Raw genomic sequence first — 20,625 nt, 5'->3', positions numbered from 1 at the left:
GTTCCTTCGACAAATGCAGAAACCTAGCTCGCATTGCTGTTTGTTAGCAAATAGCAAGAAAGCACGGAAAATGAGTGTAACGGTGAATGCAGGCAGCCTATAGGCAGCGATGCATATTTCAGCATTACTTCAGCTTGTACAGATTCAGCTTGTACATATTCAGCATATTCAGCTTGTACAGATCAATGTTGCTTCGCGCTGCAGTATTTTCGGTTATTACGCGTGGTTTAATGGGAGACGCCGCTCCCATGGCTACGCCAATGGAAGTGGAGTCAACAGAACGCCGACGGGACGTGACTACCACGGCAGGAATCGTACGAGGAAGAGAAACTGCCCTCCAAGTCAAGCCGGCAGTGAGGACACTGTGTTGTACTCCTGCTCAAACGATGACGCCTCAGATGATGAAGGCTTCGAGAAAGTGGCACACCGGAAGGCCAAGAGAAGAAACATCAGCGAACGGTCTTCGTCAAGTAAGTCAACTGTCCTGCCACAGCGAAGGCCATCGGCGCACACACTTCTTTGTGCCTGACAGGCCTGTGGACAACCTCAGCCACCTTAATCGACAAGCGGTTTCCGTGAATCTGGAGGCTCTTGTCCCAGGAGAGATTAAAGATATCAGGATTAATAATCGAAAGAATGTCCTGGCTATTGATGTTCACAACCGAAGCGCAATCAATGCTTTGATGGCCATACAGCTCATGGGCAACATTAATGTCCACTACCTCGTTCCGCAGGTCTACGAAACAACGGTTGGTGTGGTTTACGATATTGATACATCGATCAGCGACAGCGACCTGCCAATTTAATCAAACCTGCGACAGATGGTATTGCCTTACTGCAAGCTCAGCGCATTGGCAACTCGAGCTGTGTAAATCTCGTCTTTAAAGGTGACTGCCTACCATCACACGTAAAGGTCGGGCACTTTAGTCATGTGGTACAGCTTTTCGTACCAAAACCACTTCAGTGCAGAAGATGTCAAAGACTTGGATACGTGAGTGCTGTCTGCCGAAATTCCACGGTATGCCCACGATGTTCCGAACAACACGACGCTGACACCAGCCGTGCAACGGAGCTCAAGTGCGCAAATTGTCAAAGATCGCGCGCTGGATCCCCAAAAGACTGTCCACGCCTAAAGAAAGAGCAGAAAATCTTGAAAATGGCTAGAGACGGATCATCACACAGAGATGCTTCTGCAGCAATAAGGCGACATCGCTCCCGAACAGGAAAGTCCACGAAATCCTCTTCAGGTTCGAGGGAGATGACTCGTCCTGCAGCGCCGCCTCCTGCTACATCTGTCTCCAATAAGAGCACGAATGTCAGCGGAAAAAGCAGTCATGCTGTGTAACCTCATCAAGTGAAGAGTAGCCAGCTTTGCCGAAGACATGCCAAACACCAGAGCCACACCACATGACTCGCCACTTGCAGTCCAACGTCGCTGCAGTTGACCAGAAGCGAGACAAGGATTCGCAAGTGATTGCTATGCGGAAGTCACTCACGAATGTCATGCGTCTACTACTGACAAACTTGGATACTCCGGCTGCTCGTAGCGCTCTGCAAGTACTGGACACGTTGACTCCAGTGCTTGAAAGCTTCGTATAGCACTATGGCCCGCTCCTCGCTTCCATTCCACAAGGAATTCAAGAAAGCCTCTCTGTTGCAGTGGAATGCCCGGGGCCTCAAATCAAGATTTTCAGATTTTAGACACTTTGTCTTCGAAAACCGTTTTCCCATCCTGGTAATTTGTGAACAGAACGTTAAAAATGTCATTCGCATTTCTGGATATGAAGCATTCATGTTTTCTACCTGTGGTGATATGAGCAAGGTCATTGTATATATTAGATGTGAACTGACATACGTGTTGCACCCAATCCCACCTCACGACACCAACCAGTACGTTTGTTTAATCATTTGTTTAAGCTTACGTTCACTCTCGTCGCTGCCTACATTGCTCCTTCAAGTCGCTTCGACTCTAAACGACTGCACGACGTGTTATCCACGACACCCGGCCCTACGATGCTCACCGGAGATTTTAATGCTCACCATACGCTTTGGGGGAGTTTGAAGATGGACTCTAGGGGAAAGAGGCTTGTATCTTTTGCAACACAGCACGACCTTTATTGCCTGAACCATGGTAGTCCAACATATTATTACGATATCATCGAAATATGTTCAAGGGACGAGCCGCCGCGAGAAAGACGATGATGTGTGTCTGTGCTCTTGGTGCGAGCGAGTGTGGGCCTGGCTGTCTGGCTCCAGTGTAAATAGCCTGTAAATAGCCTCTTTCGTCTGTGTCCTTCCACACGTAACAATATTTACGAGGGATTCCATACAGCAGCTGCCTAGATTTGACCCTGATCTCTCGGCGTCTTGAAAAAAAAGTGCAATGGTTCTCAGACATCGAATCACATGGCAGCGACCATATTCCCACGTATCTCAAGATCAAGGGACTATTTAAATACTCCTCCATGACCCTCCAACGAATTGACCGGTCAGCGTTTCGGTCACACATGGAGGAAGTATGTCAGGAAGGAAACCATTCTAGTCTGGAACATGAAATTCAAAAAGCCATGAAAGAGACTACGCGCGGTTTCAGCCTGTCCCGAATTATGAAGAATATGAAGCCGAATTGCAGCGATTACGAGCGATTCGCCGGCGGGCTGAAAGAAGATACAGGAGAACTAAATCCATCCACGATCTCCGAGAGGCAAGGCGAATGCAAAAGAAGATTCAGCGGCGCATCGATGCGCTCCAATCTCAAAAATGGAAACGATTTTGTGAGCCGTTGGATCAACATCAGCGTTTATCTCAGATATGGAGGACCGTGCGTGGACTTCGCGTATCACCGGAACAGCGTGTTCCTTTCAAATCTCTCGCTTTGCACCAAGGTTGCAGAGAGATTGAGATTGCTGAAGAATTTTGTTCAAGACTTGCTGGCTGGCAGCCCCAATGTGCACTTACACCATGCGTCACTCCTGCGTCTCGAGACTCCCGTATGGATGTCATGTTTTCGATGGAGGAGCTTGAAGCGGCCCTGGCGACTTGCAGGCGCTATTTGTCACCTGGGCCAGACGGCGTTACCTATACGGCGCTCGGAAATCTTGGCCAGAAGGCGCAACTCATGCTGCTGAACCATTACAACTTGTCTTGGCGCAACGGTGTGGTTCCACGTGAATGAAATTGCATCGGCTTGGTACCACTTCTCAAACCCGGTAAATCACCGTTAGATTTGTCATCGTACAACTCCATCGCTCTGGCCAGCTGCATCGGAAAAATAATGGAAAGAATGGTTTTGACGCGCCTGGAATGGTACCGGGAGAATTACAATGTGTACCCAGATGCTATGGCTGGCTTCCGGCGTGGGCGCTCATCCATAGATAATGTCATCGATTTGGTCACTGTAGTGAGATGATTGCGGGCCGTCACGTTTGTTGACATGCGGTGCGGTGAAGGATGGAGCCGTAGACGTTTAGGTTTGAAAATACCATATATTAGAACTAAGGACTCTGTAAAATACTATACAAACAATGACGCACACATCACACCGTGACTAAAGTACAGATAACACATGCCTACTACGTCCCTACGCTACGAGGTTCTTGCTCGCGCTCACGTTCTCGTCGTCTTCAGTAGGAGACCGTGACGGGGCGACTTGTCGCTGAGCAAGACGTAGTGGGTCGACTTGCCGAGATGCTGGGTTAGCGGTGGCGGCGGCTCGAACGTTGAGGAACGGAATGAGATCAGACGACCAGGAACAGTACTGGCCGGGAACAGTCTCGCGGGCAGGTAGTCGCTGCACTGGTGAACGACATCCTCAGGAGCGCAATTGGTCAGGAGGTTGCCCAGCGGTTCACCAGAGCAACCCTCTCGAACCCTGGCTCTTCGAACGCCGTCTCCAACCCGCCTCTGCTGCGCTCGTGCCTTCTACCTCTTCTTTTTTTTTCTCCGCCGCGCCACCTCGTGCTCCCTCTCGTCGTCGTCGTCGTCGTCGTCGTTTCACCACACTACCCCTCACCCAAGAAAGTTGTTTATCTTTAACCAACTTTGCTCTGAGGAGTGAGCTTGCAGAAGGAGCACTGGTTTCACTAGCACTTATCGCACACACTTGAAAGTACACAGACTGTTCGCACGGTTCATACATTTCTAAAGCACACGCATACGATACACAAAAGCAGTAACATCAACACATACATAAACAATAGTCGGTGTCATTTTTGGGGACTACGAGACTCTGCTGAGGTAGTCGGCGCCAATGTTATCACTGCCTTTGATATACTCGACAGTGAAGTCATACTTCCTGACTAGCAAACTCCAGCGGAGCACTATGTTATTGACATGCTTAGCGTAATTAATGTAGGAAGGTGGTTCGTGGTCCGTTTGCAAAACGAAACTCTTTCCGTAGAGTAACACGTGGAACTTTTGGGTGGCCCAAGCAAGAGCGAGGCCTTCCCGTTCTATGGTGGAGTATCGTGCCTACCTGGGTTGTAGCTTCCGTGGTCAGTCTTAGTTGGCATTCTGCAAGATGCGTCTTGCCAGGAACATCCGACAATATGTCTTGTAGTGCACGCATCGTATCTTTTGCTTGATCGCCTTGCTCTACTGGCAAGTCCGTGGCAATCTTTACGTTCTCGTACGTTTCTTTCTGCTTGACTACAAGAAATGGAGGGTTGCTATTTTCAACACCTTCGCGCGTGTTGACCGCGGCAGCAGCTTGGTCTTTTGTCGGCGGCAACGACTCCCGCTCCTCGTACTTTTTAAGGAGATTGATGTGAAAGGTACCTTCTCGTGTTCCTAAGTCTACGACGAAGTCGATGTCGCTTCTCTTCTAAATAATAGTATATGCTCCCTTCCTGGTCAGTATTAGTTTGTTGTTGTCGGATGGGAGCAGAAGTAATACTTTGTCTCCCACGGCAAGGTGTCGAACCTTCGCCTTCCGGTCATAATATTGCTTCTGGGCCGCCTTCGACCTTCGAAGTTCGCATGTTCGGTGTAACCGTTCTTGTAGCTCCACAACGTAGCCATACGTTGTTTTTGTCTCGTCATACAGTTGGCTTCCCGACCACAGCTTCTTGAGGCTTGCCATCGGGCCTCATCGGCCATCGGTCCTTGAGGATTGCCATCGGACTCAAGCTTGCCTGTGGGACTTCCCTGCAGGCAAATAACAGTGGCGCTAAGTATCGGTCCCAATCTTTCAGGCTTTCTTGGCGCATGTTCCGGATAATTTGCGTTAACGTTCCGTTAAAGCGCTCCACTAGACCATTCGCGATTGGATGGTAAGGCGTGGTTGGTAGCTGTTTAAAAGACAGCAGACCGCTTAACTCTTTCATGAGCTGCGAGGTGAATTGTGTGCCTCGGTCGGTTACTATTTCTCGTGGAATTCCGACCCTGGAAAACATCTCAAGCAATGCCTCGGCAATTCTTTCACTGGTGATGCTTGGCAACGCAACCGCGTCTGGATAACGGGTTGCAAAGTCCACCATAGTTAGGACAGATCTATTACCACTGGCCGATATGTGTGACAGGGGTCCAATGATATCGATAGCGACACGCTGAAAAGGCGTATTGATTATCGGCGCGTTTCTCAGAGGCACACGTCCTACAAGATGTTTTGGGACGGTCCTCTGACAAATGTCGCAGGACTTCACAAACCGCGTGACTGCTTGCACACCAGGCCAGTAGGATTCTTCCGAAATCCTATCCGCCGTCCTCTTTGTCCCTTGGTGTCCGGACAGTATGCCTTAGTGTGCGATCTTCAGGACGGATGCTCGAAGGTCCTTCGGAAGAAGCAGCTGTTCCACTTCTCTCTGTGTCGCAGACTTGTACCGCCGGTAGAGAAGGTCATTGATGATTACGAATCTGGCAGTGGTTGATCGTGTCGTTTTAGTCTTGCCAACGTCCGCGAAGCAACCACTGAGGCTTCGATCGTCCTTTTGCATTTTCGCGAATCTTTCGGGACCAACGTCCAACGGGCTTGGCATGACTACTGGCAGCTTTAGTGATTCTTTGCCACCGTATCGTGATACAGCAGCCACATCATCATCGCAAAGAGGTTCGGTGTTGTCCTTGCAATGTAGACAGCCATCAGTACGTTTTACAGGCTTTAGCGCAGCTTCGCTTCCAGGCAGCTCGAGAGAGGGGCAGACGCCGTTGATATTACCCAACACAACATCATACAGTGCCGTTCCATGCATATGACAAGTACCGTGCCCTTGTAGAACGGACAGTCGATATCAACTTCGGCTTCTGGAAGCTGTTGAGCGGAACTGTCTAATAAATATACAGTCCGCGTTTTCCCAGTAAGTTTCTCGGCTGAAACAAGTGCGCGTTTTACGATGACAGTGTCGCAGCCTGAATCTCTGAGAACGGTCACAGGCTGACCTTCCAGATAACATTGCGCTGTCGGCATTCGTGCTCTTCGACGTATCGGACCGACGGGGCTTTCCGCACCCAACCCAATCTTGTCACATCGGGTGTCTTCAATGTCTGTTGCAATTTGGCACTGTTTGCGCCGGGTGGTTCCTTGCGTTGTTTGGCCACGTTCATAACTGGAACACAAAGCCTCGTTGCGGTCCTTCGTGTTTTTGGGAAAGCTCTGTGGCTTCTTCTCTCTCACATTGTTCACGGACCTACTCCCTGTGGCTCCAGACCAGCAATCAGACAGCTTGTGGCCTCGTTTATTGCATATGAAGCAATGGGGCTTTCCTTGAGCGCTCGTTGGCTCTTTTGGCACCGTCCCGCTCTTCACAAACGCGTTCTCTTCTCTGCCTCTAGCCAGGTGAGTCAGGCCTTGGGCTTCGAGATAATGATCCGCTGTTGCAGCCAAATCGCTCAAATCTTTACAATCTCGCTCCTTCAAAAATACCGCGTGCTTCTTGTCGCATCCACGCAAAAATTGTTCCGAGACGACCCTGTCTCTCAAGGCACGATATGTCCTTTCGGTTTTGGCCAGTTCTCGCCAATGGTCAAAATAACCAAGCAGTCTGCCTGCAAATTGGCATCCTGTTTTGCCATTTTCGGGTTTGGCCTCTCGGAACATGATTCGGTAACCCTCTTCGGTATACCGGAACCTCTAAAGTAATGTTGACTTCAGCTTTGCAGTCAGTCGCATCTTCAGCAGACATGCGTCCGACAACAGTGAGAGCCTCCCCTGTTAGGCACAAACTCAGGGATAGACCCCACCTATCACGAGGCCATCCTTGGTCAGTGGCTACTCGCTCGAACCTTGGAATTTAAGCGTCGAGTTCAACCCGGGATTCATTGAAAGCTGGAATTAGCTTGTGCGGACTACGAAAACCTTGACTGCTCGCGCTGCGTTCACTTGGTTCACTTGGTTCAGCGGTGATTGCTTGTCTAGGTTGTTGCGACTCTTGCACGCGTAGCCTTAGCTCAAGTAACTGGCGTTCTCCGGCTTGCAGCTCTAACTCTCTCTCGTGATCCTCCTTAGCAGCTTCACGCTGTAGCGTATATCTCTCGCTTTCTCTCTCGCACTCCTCTATCCACTGCTGGAGTGCTTTTCCTGTTAGTCCCAACTCTTTACCAAGACCTATCAGCTTTTCAGCATGCATCTTCAACAACCGCACATAAACAAAGTGAGACTCTCAAGAGGTGTTTAAGAGAGTTTTGTCCTGCCGCGCGGACGCCAGAAATGTAGTGAGATGATTGCGGACCGTCACGTTTGTTGACATGCGGTGTGGTGAAGGATGGAGCCATAGACATTCAGGTTTGAAGATACCATATATTAGAACTAAGCACTCTGTAAAATACTATACAAACAGAACGACGCACACATCACATGGTGACTAAAGTACAGATAACACATGCATACTAACACTTCCCTACGCTACGAGGTTCTTGCTCGCGCTCACGTCCTCGTCGTCTTCAGTAGAAGGAGACCGTGACGGGGCGACTTGGTCGCTGAGCAAGACGTAGTGGGTCGACTTGCCGAGATGCTGGGTTAGCGGTGGCGGCGGCTCGAACGTTGAGGAACGGCATGAGATCAGACGACCAGGAACAGTACTGGCCGGGAACAGTCTCGCGGGCAGGTAGTCACCGCACTGGTCACCGACATCCGCAGGAGCGCAACTGGTCAGGAGGTTGCCCAGCGGTTCACCCGAGCAAGAGGTAGCGATTCGGCAAGTTCCTCGCGAATAACTCTCCTAATGGGAGCAGCCAGAGATGTGTCAGGCTGTAGAGGGCGATCGCTGAGAGGCAGCTTAGAGAGTTGGCGTGCCACCTCCTCGCGAATAAAATCCTTAATCTGAACGGAGAGTGAGGACTCGGGCGTGTTGTTGGAGGGAAGCGTGAGACCCCAGTGAAAGCGGCCAGGTGCAACAGCGCTGCGCGCAAGGACCCTTTGTCGACGCAGCGCATCGAAACTCTGGCAAAGAGAGACGACAGCAGCTACAGATGAAGGGTTTCGGGCAAGAAGCATTTAAATTGCGTCGTCCTCGATGCCCTTGAGGATGTGCTTCACGGTGTCCTCTTCACTCATGGTGGAATCGACGCGGGCGCAAATATCCACCACATCCTCTGTGTAGCTGGTGTACGTCTCACCGGGCTGTTGAGCGCACTGGCGTAGACGCTGTTCAGCACGAAGCTTTCGCAAGGCTGGACGGCCGAAGATTTCCGTGAAAGCTGTCTTGAAAGCGTACCAGGCTTGGAGTTCCCGCTCATGATTGTGGAACCAGAGGTTCGCAACGTCAACAAGAAAGAAGATGACGCTACGTAACTTCGTCGGGTCATCCCACTTGTCTTCACTGACGCGCTCGTAGGTAGAGAGCCAATCTTCCACGTCAGTCTCACCAGCTCCGCTAAAGACAGGGGGGTCCCGCTGCCGCTTGATGGCGCCGCAGATGATGGGAACGGCGGAAGCTGGAGGCTGATGGTCGGTAGGCTCGAGCATGGTAGCGGCTGAAGCAGTCGGCAACGTTCGGCTGCGAATTTCCAGGGTGAGGTCGGGGATTGCAGCACCTTTCACCAAATGTTGTGCGATGATTTATTAGACGACAATGACGTCTCACACAATCGAGATAGTCCACGAACGCTGATCGCGTGCACAGCGACAGATGCAAGAGCGCTTCTTCTTCCTCTTCTTCACTACAATGGCCCCCGGGAGAGAAGATCAGCCATCCTGGCGACTTACGGCGTAGGTAGGATCAGGGGGTCATAGTATGGCTTAAGTCGGCTGACATGAACCGTGTCACGCCCGCGATGTCTAAGGTCGTGTGATGGCGTCACAGGCTCGACAACATAGTTGACAGCGGACGTACGGTCGATGACGCGGTAAGGGCCATCATCATCATGCAAGAAGTTTGGTTGAAATGCCAGGGCTGTGAGGTGGGATCCACAACCAAACAAGGGAATCAGGCGGAAAATGTGGTGTAGGCACGTTACTGTCATGCGGCAGCTTTTTGCCGCCTTGAGCGGCGGTCGTAAGGGTACGAGCGAGCTGCCTACAGTCCTCTGCGTATTTGGCGGCTTCAGACACTGGCGTACATTCAGAAGCGTCGGGTCGGTATGGGAGCAGCGTGTCCATTGTACACGAGGGCTCGCGGCCATATAGCAGAAGTAATGGCGGAAAGCCAGTCGTAGCTTGTGTGGCCGTATTTTAGGCATACGTTACGAACGGCAAAACAGTGTCCCAGTTACTATGATCCGAGGCAACGTACATACTCAACATGTCACCGAGTGTGCGGTTGAACATCTCTGTCAAGCCGTTCGTTTGCGGATGGTAGGCGGTAGACTTGCGGTGAACGATGCTGCATGCAGCGAGAAGGGCTTGTATTACTTCGGACACTAACACACGCCCCCGGTCGCTGAGCAGTTCGCGGGGTGCTCCATGTCGAAGAACGAAGTTCCGCATGATGAAGAAGGCAACTTCGCGCGCAGAGGCTGCCGGGAGTGCGGCAGTCTCGGCGTAGCGTGTAAATTGGTCGACATCTACAATTATCCATCGGTTACCAGAGGAACTGCAGGGAAGTGGTCCGTATAGGTCTATGACGACGCGATCAATTGGCCAGGCCTGGCAGCGGAGCGGTTGTAACTCGCCAGGAGGGCGCTGTTGAATTTTACGCCGTTGGCACGCCGTGCAAGCGCGCACGTACTGGCGCCCAAGGTGATACATGCCGTGCCAGTAGAAACGCTGCTTCAGTCGAGTATACGTTTTCAGAACGCCGGCGTGACCATTATGAGGAGCAGCATGGAAATAAGCGCATATGTCAGTACGCATGTGTCGTGGTATCACAAGCAGCCATTTATGACCATCAGGCAAATAATTTCTGCGGTAAAGAACGTTGTCGCGAACAGCAAAGTGAGCGGCTTGGTGACGAAGTGTTCCAGAAGACGGTGTGACGGACGGATCGCGGAGGAAATTCAGCATAGCTGAAAGCAGGGGATCCTTACGCTGCTCGTCCGGCATATCAGCGATGTTGATGGTAGACATGGATGCGAAAGGCGTTGACACTGAAGCCACATCGGAAGGTATCGGCGATCGGGAAAGAGCATCGGTGTCAGAGTACTTTCTGCCTTATCTGTAGACAACGCGGATGTCATATTCTTGTAAGCGAAGTGCCCAGCGGCCGAGGCGACCTGAAGGATCTTTCAACGAAGACAGCCAGCAAAGGGCGTGGTGGTTGGTAACAATGTCAAAGGGGCGACCATATAGATATGGACGAAATTTGACGAGAGCCCAAATAATGGCGAAGCTCTCCTTTTCTGTCACAGAGTAGTTGGCTTCTGCCTTCTTTAAAGTGCGGCTCGCATATGCGACGACGTACTCGTCGTAGCCGTCTTTCCGTTGGGCTAGGATTGCACCAAGTCCGATGCCACTGGCGTCCGTGTGTAGCTCTGTGGGCGCTGCGGGTTCGTAGTGTCGAAGAATCGGCGGCGAAGTAAGTAGGCGACGTAGTTTTTTAAAGGCTTCGTCACACGAATTTGACCACGCGGAGATGCCGCCGCTAGCGGTAAGCAAATTGGTCAGTATGGCGATGACACTTGAAAAATTGCGCACAAAACGACGAATATAAGAGCAGAGCCCTATAAAGCTGCGGAGTGCCTTAAGAGTAGTGGGCATCGGAAACTCTGCCACCGCGCGAAGTTTGGCTGGGTCAGAAAGCACACCGTCCTTCGAAACAACGTGTCCCAATATTGTTAACTTGCGTGCAGCAAAACGGCACTTTTTGATGTTGAGTTGGAGGCCGGTAGAGGTGAGGCAGGTAAGTATATCATGCAAGCGAACGAGGTGCGTCGGGAAATCGGGCGAAAACACAACGATATCATCAAGGTAGCACAGACATGTTTTCCACTTGTAGTTACGAAGGATGGTGTCCATCATACGCTCGAAAGTAGCGGGCGCGTTGCAGAGCCCGAACGTCATTACGGTTAATTCGTACAAGCCGTCGGGCGTGACGAAAGCTGTCTTCTCACAGTCTTCTTAGCCATTGGCACTTGCCAATAGCCGGAGCGAAGATCCAAGGATGAGAAGTACTCAGCGCCTTGTAGGGAGCCAAGGGCGTCATCTATCCGAGGCAGTGGATAGACATCTTTACGGGGAATCTTATTGAACCGACGGTAATCCACACAGAAGCGTATTGAGCCGTCCTTCTTGCGTACTAATACTACAGGAGACGCCCAAGGACTGTGGGAAGGCCGAATGACGCCACGGTGCAGCATATCGTCGACTTGCTCGGTAATTCTTTGTCGCTCGGCTGCCGATACGCGGTATGGTCGCTGGCGTAATGGTGGATGGTAACCAGTGTGGACGCTGTGAGTAACGGTCGCCGTACGTCCCAGGGATGGTTGGTCGCAATCAAACGACGAGCGAAAATTCTGAAGAAGCGCGAGGACTTGCTGGCGGTACGGAGGTGGCAGATCGGCGTGCAAGGCAGATTCAAGAACGTCTGATGACGAAGACGGCGACAATGATGAAGATGATGAGGATGATTCACACAGCAAGGGATAAGTGAGGGCGTCGAGCTCATAACAGGCCGTGTCGCCGGAAGTATCAAGAATGTGAAGCGGGTCAAGGGGCTCAACACGACCAAGTGATTATCCGCGCAGTAAGCTCACAAGGGATTGATACGGGTTACACGCAAACATAGCGGATAATCCAGATACAGTGTTCAGGACAGCAAACAGGAGATGTAGAGCCTTGCGACGTAAAACAATAGGCGACGGTGTAAAAAGCACCGTAGCGTCTGGCGCGGTGGAGCAAGATCGGGGCACAAGAACCGCCATTTCGGGTGGTATGTCCGTATCGGACACAACGGTGAGCTTGGTGGCTTTACTTGCCGAAGGGTCAGGCAGCGGGGAATCGGAAAGCGGGAAAAGCGCCAGTTCGGCCCGAACACAGTCGATGATGTCACGATGGTGAGACAGGAACTCCCAGCTGAGGATGATGTCATGTGAACATGAAGGCAGTACGAAAAATTCAACAACATAAACGATGCCGGCAATGACCACCCTTGCGGTACATTGTGCAAGTGGTGCTACATGCTGCGCATTCGCGGTGCGCAGTAGCAAACCAGCCAACGGCGTGGTGACCTTGTGGAGCTTACGACAAAGCTTTTCGTCCATTAGAGAAACTGCAGCGCCAGTATCAATAAGCGCAATTGTGGCAGTTCCTTCGATCAAAACGTCCAGTAAATTGCGTGGCGACTGTGCAGGCCTTGTAGAAGTCGCGGAGTTGGCAGTTCGTGCCTGCAGAACTGCAGCAACTAGTGTCCTCTCGCTAGATGACTGGCGACGACGTAAGGGGGAAAGCGAGCGACGACGCGGTGTCGGAGAATGATGGTTGTCGAAAGGGACGTCGAGGATACGGCGAATACTCTGGGTTGGGATGCATGGAATGCCCGGTAGCATCATGGGGATAGCCATACCCAGGCGTTGCGACAGCAGGGTTAGCAGGCGGGATGCGACGATGGCAGAAGCGCGCGACATGGCCGGCGAGACGACAAGCAAAACAAATGGGTCGGTTGTCGCGTGTGCGCCAAGGGTTCTGAACTTGACTTCGAGGCGGAATAGGAGGCGACGCGGGAGTTGGCACTGGTTGAGGTCGCATGGTCGCAGGAAACGCGAATGTCGGCGGCGCAGGTCGCGCTGCGACAGCGGCATAGGTCAGAGGTGTCGCCATGGGAGGACAGGGTTGAGCCAACGGTAGCGATTCGGCAAGTTCCTCGCGAATGGCTCTCCTAACGGAAGCAGCCAGAGATGTGTCAGGCTGTAGAGGGCGATCGCTGAGAGGCAGCTTATAGAGTTGGCGTGCCACCTCCTCGCGAATAAAATCCTTAATCTGAACGGAGAGTGAGGACTCGGGCGTGTTGTTGGAGGGAAGCGTGAGGCCCCAGTGAGAGCGGCCAGGTGCAACAGCGCTGCGCGCAAGAACCCTTTGTCGACGCAGCTCATCGAAGCTCTGGCAAAGAGTGACGACAGCAGCGACAGATGAAGGGTTTCGGGCAAGAAGCATTTAAAATGCGTCGTCCTCGATGCCCTTGAGGATGTGCTTCACCTTGTCCTCTTCACTCATGGTGGAATCGACGCGGGCGCAAATATCCACCACATCCTCTATGTAGCTGGTGTACGTCTCGCCGGGCTGTTGAGCGCGCTGGCGTAGACGCTGTTCAGCACGAAGCTTTCGCAAGGCTGGACGGCCGAAGACTTCCGTGAAAGCTGTCTTGAAAGCGGACCAGGCTTGGAGTTCCCGCTCATGATTGTGGAACCAGAGGTTCGCAACGTCAGCAAGAAAGAAGATGACGCTACGTAACTTCGTCGGGTCATCCCACTTGTCTTCACTGACGCGCTCGTAGGTAGAGAGCCAATCTTCCACTGTCAGTCTCACCAGCTCCGCTAAAGACAGGAGGGTCCCGCTGCCGCTGGACGGCGCCGCAGATGATGGGAGCGGCGGAATCTGGAGGCTGATGGTCGGTAGGCTCGAGCATGGTAGCGGCTGAAGCAGTCGGCAACGTTCGGCTGCGAATTTCCAGGGTGAGGTCGGGGATTGCAGCACCTTCCACCAAGTGTAGTGCGATGATTTATTAGACGACAATGACGGCTCACACAATCGAGATAGTCCACGAAGGCTGATCGCGTGCACAGCGACAGATGCAAGAGCGCTTCTTCTTCCTTTTCTTCACTACACGTGGAGTACCAGAAGGGGGGGGGTGTTGAGTCCGACACTATTCAACTTAGTGCTCGTTGGCCTAGTCAGATGCTTGCCCAAAACCGCTGGAGTATCAATCTATGCTGACTATATCTGCATCTGAGCGTCTGCTGTAACACGAATGAAGGTACGAGCAAGGCTACAAAAGGCAGCTACGTTAACATCACTGTACTTACGAAAACAGAACTTAGAGCTGTCTTCAGAGAATAGCTGCCTTGTTGCATTCACTCGGAAGGCAATGAGGCCTTACTCTGTCAGTGTCAATGAGCAAACAATTGCAAACGCACGGAAACACCGCTTTGTAGGGGTAATTATGGACCGCGACTAAGCATGGAGCCCGCACGTTTCATACCTAAAGAAGAGGTTAACGACCATAACACACCCCCTCAAATTCCTCGGTGAAAAATCATGGGGCACATCGGTGTGGTCAATGCTGCAGCTTTATAGTGCCCTATTCCTCTGTTTTGAAAGATACAGCCTCCCCGTGCTAGGCAACACCTGCAAAACAAACCTGCGTGTACTCCAGCGACTACAAGCTCAAGCGCTAAGGACGTGTCTCGGTCTTCCGAAGTGTGCGTCTACGGCGGCAAAGATTGTCATAGCGCGAGATCAGCCAATATCAACGTACTTAGCCACCGACGCCCTCAGGGCGCATATTCGGCCCGTTGGCCGACTACCTTCCCACCATCTTGCATCTTTACTTACAGACAGGCCACACACAACTTTCAGTCGTATAATTGCTGCCAATCATACCTCGTTGCCGTCAAACTACATGCCTGCAGCAAGACCATCCTCATCGTTATTGTGCCTGCACAAACCTGACATACGCCTCACCATCCCAGGAATCACGAAGAAAGCTCACATGTCGTCGTTTGCCCTGAAACAGGCCACGTTAAGACTTTACATGAGGTTCACAGTGGCCGCGTACATGTTTATGTCGATGGCTCAGTCACACCTACAAGTTCAGCTGCCGCAATGGGGATTCCAGCAAAATCCGTCAAGACACAGCTAAAGACGTCACATGTCTCATCAAGGACAACTGCTGAACTGGTAGCCCTCCGTGCTGCTCTTCATTTCATTCTGGAGGAACCACCCCATCCATGGTCAATCTCCTGTGACTCCAAGGCAGCCCTCCAGAGTTTACTCTCAATACTGCGCCATGGATCACATGAACAGCTCGTCGCAGAGATAAGACAACTACACCATCGCATAGTTGATGAAGGGCACAATATATATCAGTGGTTGCCTAGTCACTGTGGGATACATGGCAATGATCGAGCGGACGCAGCGGCCCGATCTGCCCATGACAGTGTCAACTGCGTTGCCATCCCTCTTTCGACAGCCGACGCAGCGAAAAAACATTCCGCGCTTGAGCGTGAACTAACATTGATGCAATGGAATTCATCCGATTTCACAAGTGTTCATGCCCTGGACCCTAATTTACAGCACCGTATTCCGTTCAACCTTCCACGACGGGACTGCACACTTGTAGTCCGTCTATGGCTTGGAGTAGCATTTTCAAATGCCTAATCCTTTCTTATCAGAATGGCCAATAGCCCACTTTGTGAATTCTGCGGGTGCAATGAAACAATCGCACACCTTCTTTGTGAGTGCCCTCGCTTTAACCCGGAGAGAGCATCTCTCTCAGCGACGATATATCAACTGGACAAACGGACACTAACAGAAAAGAACATCCTTGGAAACTGGCATACACAAACAACGGCGTGAGCCGCCCTGAAGGCACTGCTGCGTTATTTGAAAGACACCGGACTCAGTGAAAAATTGTGACTCTGAACTGTGTTACGTAGGATCGAACGTTCACACTATGCAATACGAGAACGCCTTCGCAGACTGCGTACAGTGCCCACAGAAACAGTTCTGCTTTGTGTGGGTGTGTGATTTTCTGTTCTTTCCTTCCTTTTATTATTTAATTTTTGACTTATTTTTTCTCTCTCTCTCCTTTCACATCCATTTACTCCTCCCCTGGTACAGGGTAGCCAACCGGACATAACCTCTGGTTAACCTCCCTGTCTTTCCTTTACCTTTTTTCTCTCTCTCTCCCTCTCTCAGCATTACTAAAGGCAGCAGTAATAAACTCAGTAGCCGGCTGATTACTAACCATTTATACCTCAGGAAGCCGGATTGAGCTGGCGCGTATTTCGCAACGGTGAGCACCGAGGCGGCTGCACCACAAGCCTTCCTCAAAGTTGGGTGTGCGGGAAGGGGGGAGATTTAGCAGCTTCTTACTACGAAGGTACACCGTCCTTATCATTGCACTCTTTCTGGAGCAGCACGGAATATGTGTCGCCTCTATTTGTGTGTGGATATTATTCCATAACTGCCGACTATAGGCGAAACGTGAGTTTAGGTTTACTGGCAATCCATAACACGGGTTTCGCAAAGAATAAGTGGGACAATAAAACGCACAGCGACAGATATGGTCTCTTGTGCCAGTCTTGTGGCATGTTGTTGTCTTGCTCTACTCTTAAAAGCAACGTCTTCAGCAGAAAATTGTATTTGCCTCACCCTTTTGCCTAAGGGTGAAAATATGCTGTGAGATCAACGGACATCACATGTAACGCTCTCGTTCTGCGCTAGAGAAAGAAGACGATGACGAGGCTGCTACGGCCCAGTTGAGTGGCTCTGCCTATATTTTGTTTTCTCATTCACTCGTCATTCTACTGTCCGAATCGTTGAAAACGTCGGACGACTCTAAAAGATACCTTCCGTATTGGAGACCGACGGGGATTTCTCCACGCGAAATTCCCGAACCTGGCCGCTATGGGAGATCTACCAGGACAACCCAAGGGATGACACCAGGTTTGAAACGCCAGCTTGTTGGCACAAATGTGCCTGACAGCAAGTGCTAAGCTACCGTACAGTCTGAGGACGAGTCAACTATCATCGGTGAAACCAGTGTAGCATACCTTGAGGGCCTAGATACGGGACGTGGTGTGTTTGCCGAATGTACGCCACCGCCAAGGCAGGACACTGGGCATCCCAGTCTTACTCACTCAGGCTTCCAAAGGAACTGATCTGCGGCAAGCGAATCCCACCACACTGTGCTCTAAATTGAAGTGATTCTTGGCAAAGCCTCAATCAAAAGTCATGTTACTCTACAAGGAGCATTATTTTCGATTTAGAGACAGAAGAAGAAGCTGACGTGCTTCTAGAAAGCGAGAGCATCTGCGGCGTAGGAATATCTTCTGGCGTGAAACACAGTTATTTGAAAACACGTGCATCATTAGAGGACTCCTAAAATGGTACTCAGATGAGGAGCTGCTGACTTACCTGATGCACCAGGGCGTATTTCATGCTTGACGAATCATTGGTCGGTGCCCAAATTTGTGATTGGAGTGTAACTCAAGGTGCACAAACTGTGTTGTCCTGACGTTTGCTCAAAACACATAACTCCCAGAGAAGATTACGAACGGATTTACCATACACGAACTTGTCGACTAGGTGGAGTCACCGCCAAGTTATTATTTAATGTACCAGAGCTTCGCGCATGTGACCGAGTACTGTCGTGGGGAACAGAGATACAAGTTCAGGGGGAAGGCGGCAGGGGTTCGCAATTTTAGGACGCGCACGTGCAAGTAAAGCATACGGTGTGTGTGCCAGCTACGGCGGCGAGCACCCAGTCAACTACTTCTAATGTCCGGCGCAGTCAGTGTCGAGGTCGTATCGCTCAATGACCGTGGAAATTCGCTGTCAGAATGCTGGAGTGAGGAAGCGCGGCAGCAGCAGCGATCGAATGGACATTCATGCTGTCTTTCGCATCAGCGCGAACTAAGCGGCGAAAACAAAGCTTACGGCGGACTGCATCCCCATCGCAGATAGCTTTCAAGATAAAGCGGCCAGGGCAGGTGCGCGCGGCCGCCGGGGCCGCCGGCAGTAGAACGCGCCCACCTCCCCTCCCTGGCCTCCCGCCGGATTCTTGCGGTCGCCGGCTCACCCCCTCCCCCCCCCCCACACACACAATTTCACTCACACATACAGCAACGGCGACGATTTAATGGCCCGGAGAATTTATGCGAAACCTCACGGCGACACCGACTGCGAATGCGACGCCGACGGCAGAAATGCGCCAGGAGTGTACATTAAATTGCTATCGCAATAATAAACAGTTCCTCGTGGGCCCTAAGGCTGCGAGCGCTCCATCGAACAGGGAAAATGCCCCCAGCGCGCCTATAACAGTGCTATAACAAAAGTGCTATAACAAAAGAGTACGCATCTCATTTTCCCCGTCCCCAGCCTAAAAACGGTGCTGTTGACTCAACACCAATGCCCATCGCTATCGAAGAACGAGTTTCTAATAAGTCTGGAAAGCACACCTATCCTGACAGAATGAATTGACCTCCATGCGATGTGGCCGAAGGCATAATTATTACTCTCTAATTAGACCATATTACCACTGAAAATGCTAAAGGAGTATTGTCTTTGTTGGGTGGTGATATATATAGGCAAGGGCAAATAAAAAATATTGGAAGAATGTTGCTGGAATATTGGAAAAACTTCATTGCTGCAAATATACCTAGATGAGAGTGTTGGAGATATCATCATGGCGTAAAACTGATCTCAACATACAAAATAACAGGCTGCTGTGGGAGGTTTCTCGATGCTTCTGTTCATGCAGTATTACCACTATACATAATAACTGCCTTTCTGGATACGTACTGCCCTTTCTAGACTACATAAGCCTAATGGGTACGGAAGATAGTCCAGTACGTGGAAAGCTCTGGGGAGAAATATTCATGTGCATGTCAGGCTTTGAGTTGCCCGGGAGTGCTAGTACTCTCCAGTCTCAGCTCGTCTTTGTCCTAATTTACGATCAGCTTCTGTCCTATCGTAAAATAAATTTCCAACCTATTACACGAGTGTTGCTGTCTTCCTTCGCCTCATCGATGTCCCGTTTCTCCTTGAATGGAATGTTTTTTTCTGGCCGAAATACGCTTCAAGTTAGGCTGCCTGGTCGAAATGAAGGCTTCATTCAAATGAAGGCTTCCTGGTCGAAATTGCAGCCACGAAAGAAAAATGCGGTGGTCCGCGTAGTATGGCTTCGAGAAAAAGGTGCGAAACGTGAGAAATGCAGTCCGTGTCATTGCAGATTCACCATTTTTGTGCAATTTTTTGTCAATGGGTTTCATTTGACTAAGTATAACATTTAGGAACTGCCTAAGCTGACTTATCCTGTTTTTACAGGATACCACGGACAAAGTGGGGAAGTCCCCATCACTTTCCCCAGTTCTCATACGAAGGCTAGCGACTTGTTCTTACAGGCTGGCCGAGAGCTTGGTTACAACAACGACGACTATAATGGGCCGAACCAAACAAGTAAGATACAAAGTGAAGCGGTGATTTTCAACTACAAATTGTTGAAATATCATAAGAAATATGTCCCGAAACTTTAGCCTTATGTTTGCGAACGGAGGACCAGCACTTTCTAACTATTCACCTTTAGGGAACATATTCGTTTCTGGTAGATTTAAACCAAGATCGACAGATATGGTTCACACACGCAAACGATCACTAAAATCTTGCAAGGATGTCGACTGTTTCTTTGTCTTCTAATGTAGGCGTCATAATTAAGTTCCGTCATAAAAGGGGTGATATAGCATGGAGGTGCCCGATCAAGATGGAGAGCAGCTGACAAATGCCATTTATCGCTCTCTGGAAATATATGCTGTACCGGCGTCCATATTCAGTTGTTCCTTCAAGATGACGTCTTGAAAATAATAAAAGCTTGAAGGAATTAACCGTCCCACAAAAAGAACTACAATGAATATCAGCGTAGTTACTCGTGCTGAAAATAGGTCGTACGAAATGTCAAACCTGCACGTCCATGGCATATTCGATACACAGGTTCCATCAATGATGGAGCTAAAAAAAGATTCCGAATGAGTAAATATACACACCTAGCGCTGACTTGCAATAGTGCATACATCAATTTGAATACGACTGATATGCAAGCTACCCCAGCCAAATCACGTCGAGCTATCTCTAAAAAAATGTCCATATTCACGGCTAACCACGAACGCGAGCCTCGTCAAAATACGCACAACTACAGCAGCTCTGCAACTGGTGTGGTGTACAAGAGACCACTCAGTTCGTGATTATATCGCTCAATTTAGGTTTCATATTTTGAGCAATAATATCCACATTATGAAGTTCCCTTTGAAGTGATGTGGAATACACTGGCATTATTCTAAAGTTGGCTGTGTTAATATAAATCACGTTTTGGTATATTGATAGTATATCCTTTTGTAGATGGTGCATTTTGCATGTGGCCAGCATGTATGTTTCCCGCTATCGTGGCGGAAATACTTGCAAAGAAGTATTAGTTGCACAAACAGCGGCACTTACTTTCCATTCCTTGCGTGTATTTGTGCCATCGTTTAACAAGCGCTCTACTGCCATTTACAGTAATTTCACTTTTTCTCTTCGTCATTTTTGGATAAAATGGTCATGTGACC

At 50.4% G+C, this 20,625-nt stretch overlaps 1 protein-coding gene across 1 annotated transcript in view; it reads left to right on the top strand.

The window, feature by feature from the left end:
* Nucleotides 1-20,625, top strand: part of LOC119440239 (glucose dehydrogenase [FAD, quinone]) — a 690,341-nt gene that overhangs the window by 36,603 nt on the left and 633,113 nt on the right. The window contains exon 4 of the mRNA XM_049662828.1: nt 19,355-19,486. Within this exon, the coding sequence (XP_049518785.1) occupies nt 19,355-19,486 (132 nt within the window). The remainder of the gene's footprint in view (nt 1-19,354; nt 19,487-20,625) is intronic.

The sequence above is a fragment of the Dermacentor silvarum genome, chromosome 2 (assembly GCF_013339745.2).
Source record: "Dermacentor silvarum isolate Dsil-2018 chromosome 2, BIME_Dsil_1.4, whole genome shotgun sequence".
In the NCBI taxonomy this organism is placed as follows: Eukaryota; Metazoa; Arthropoda; class Arachnida; order Ixodida; family Ixodidae; genus Dermacentor; species Dermacentor silvarum.
The sequence above is the reverse complement of the archived record's forward strand: the minus strand, read 5'-3'. Positions and strand labels throughout refer to the sequence as shown.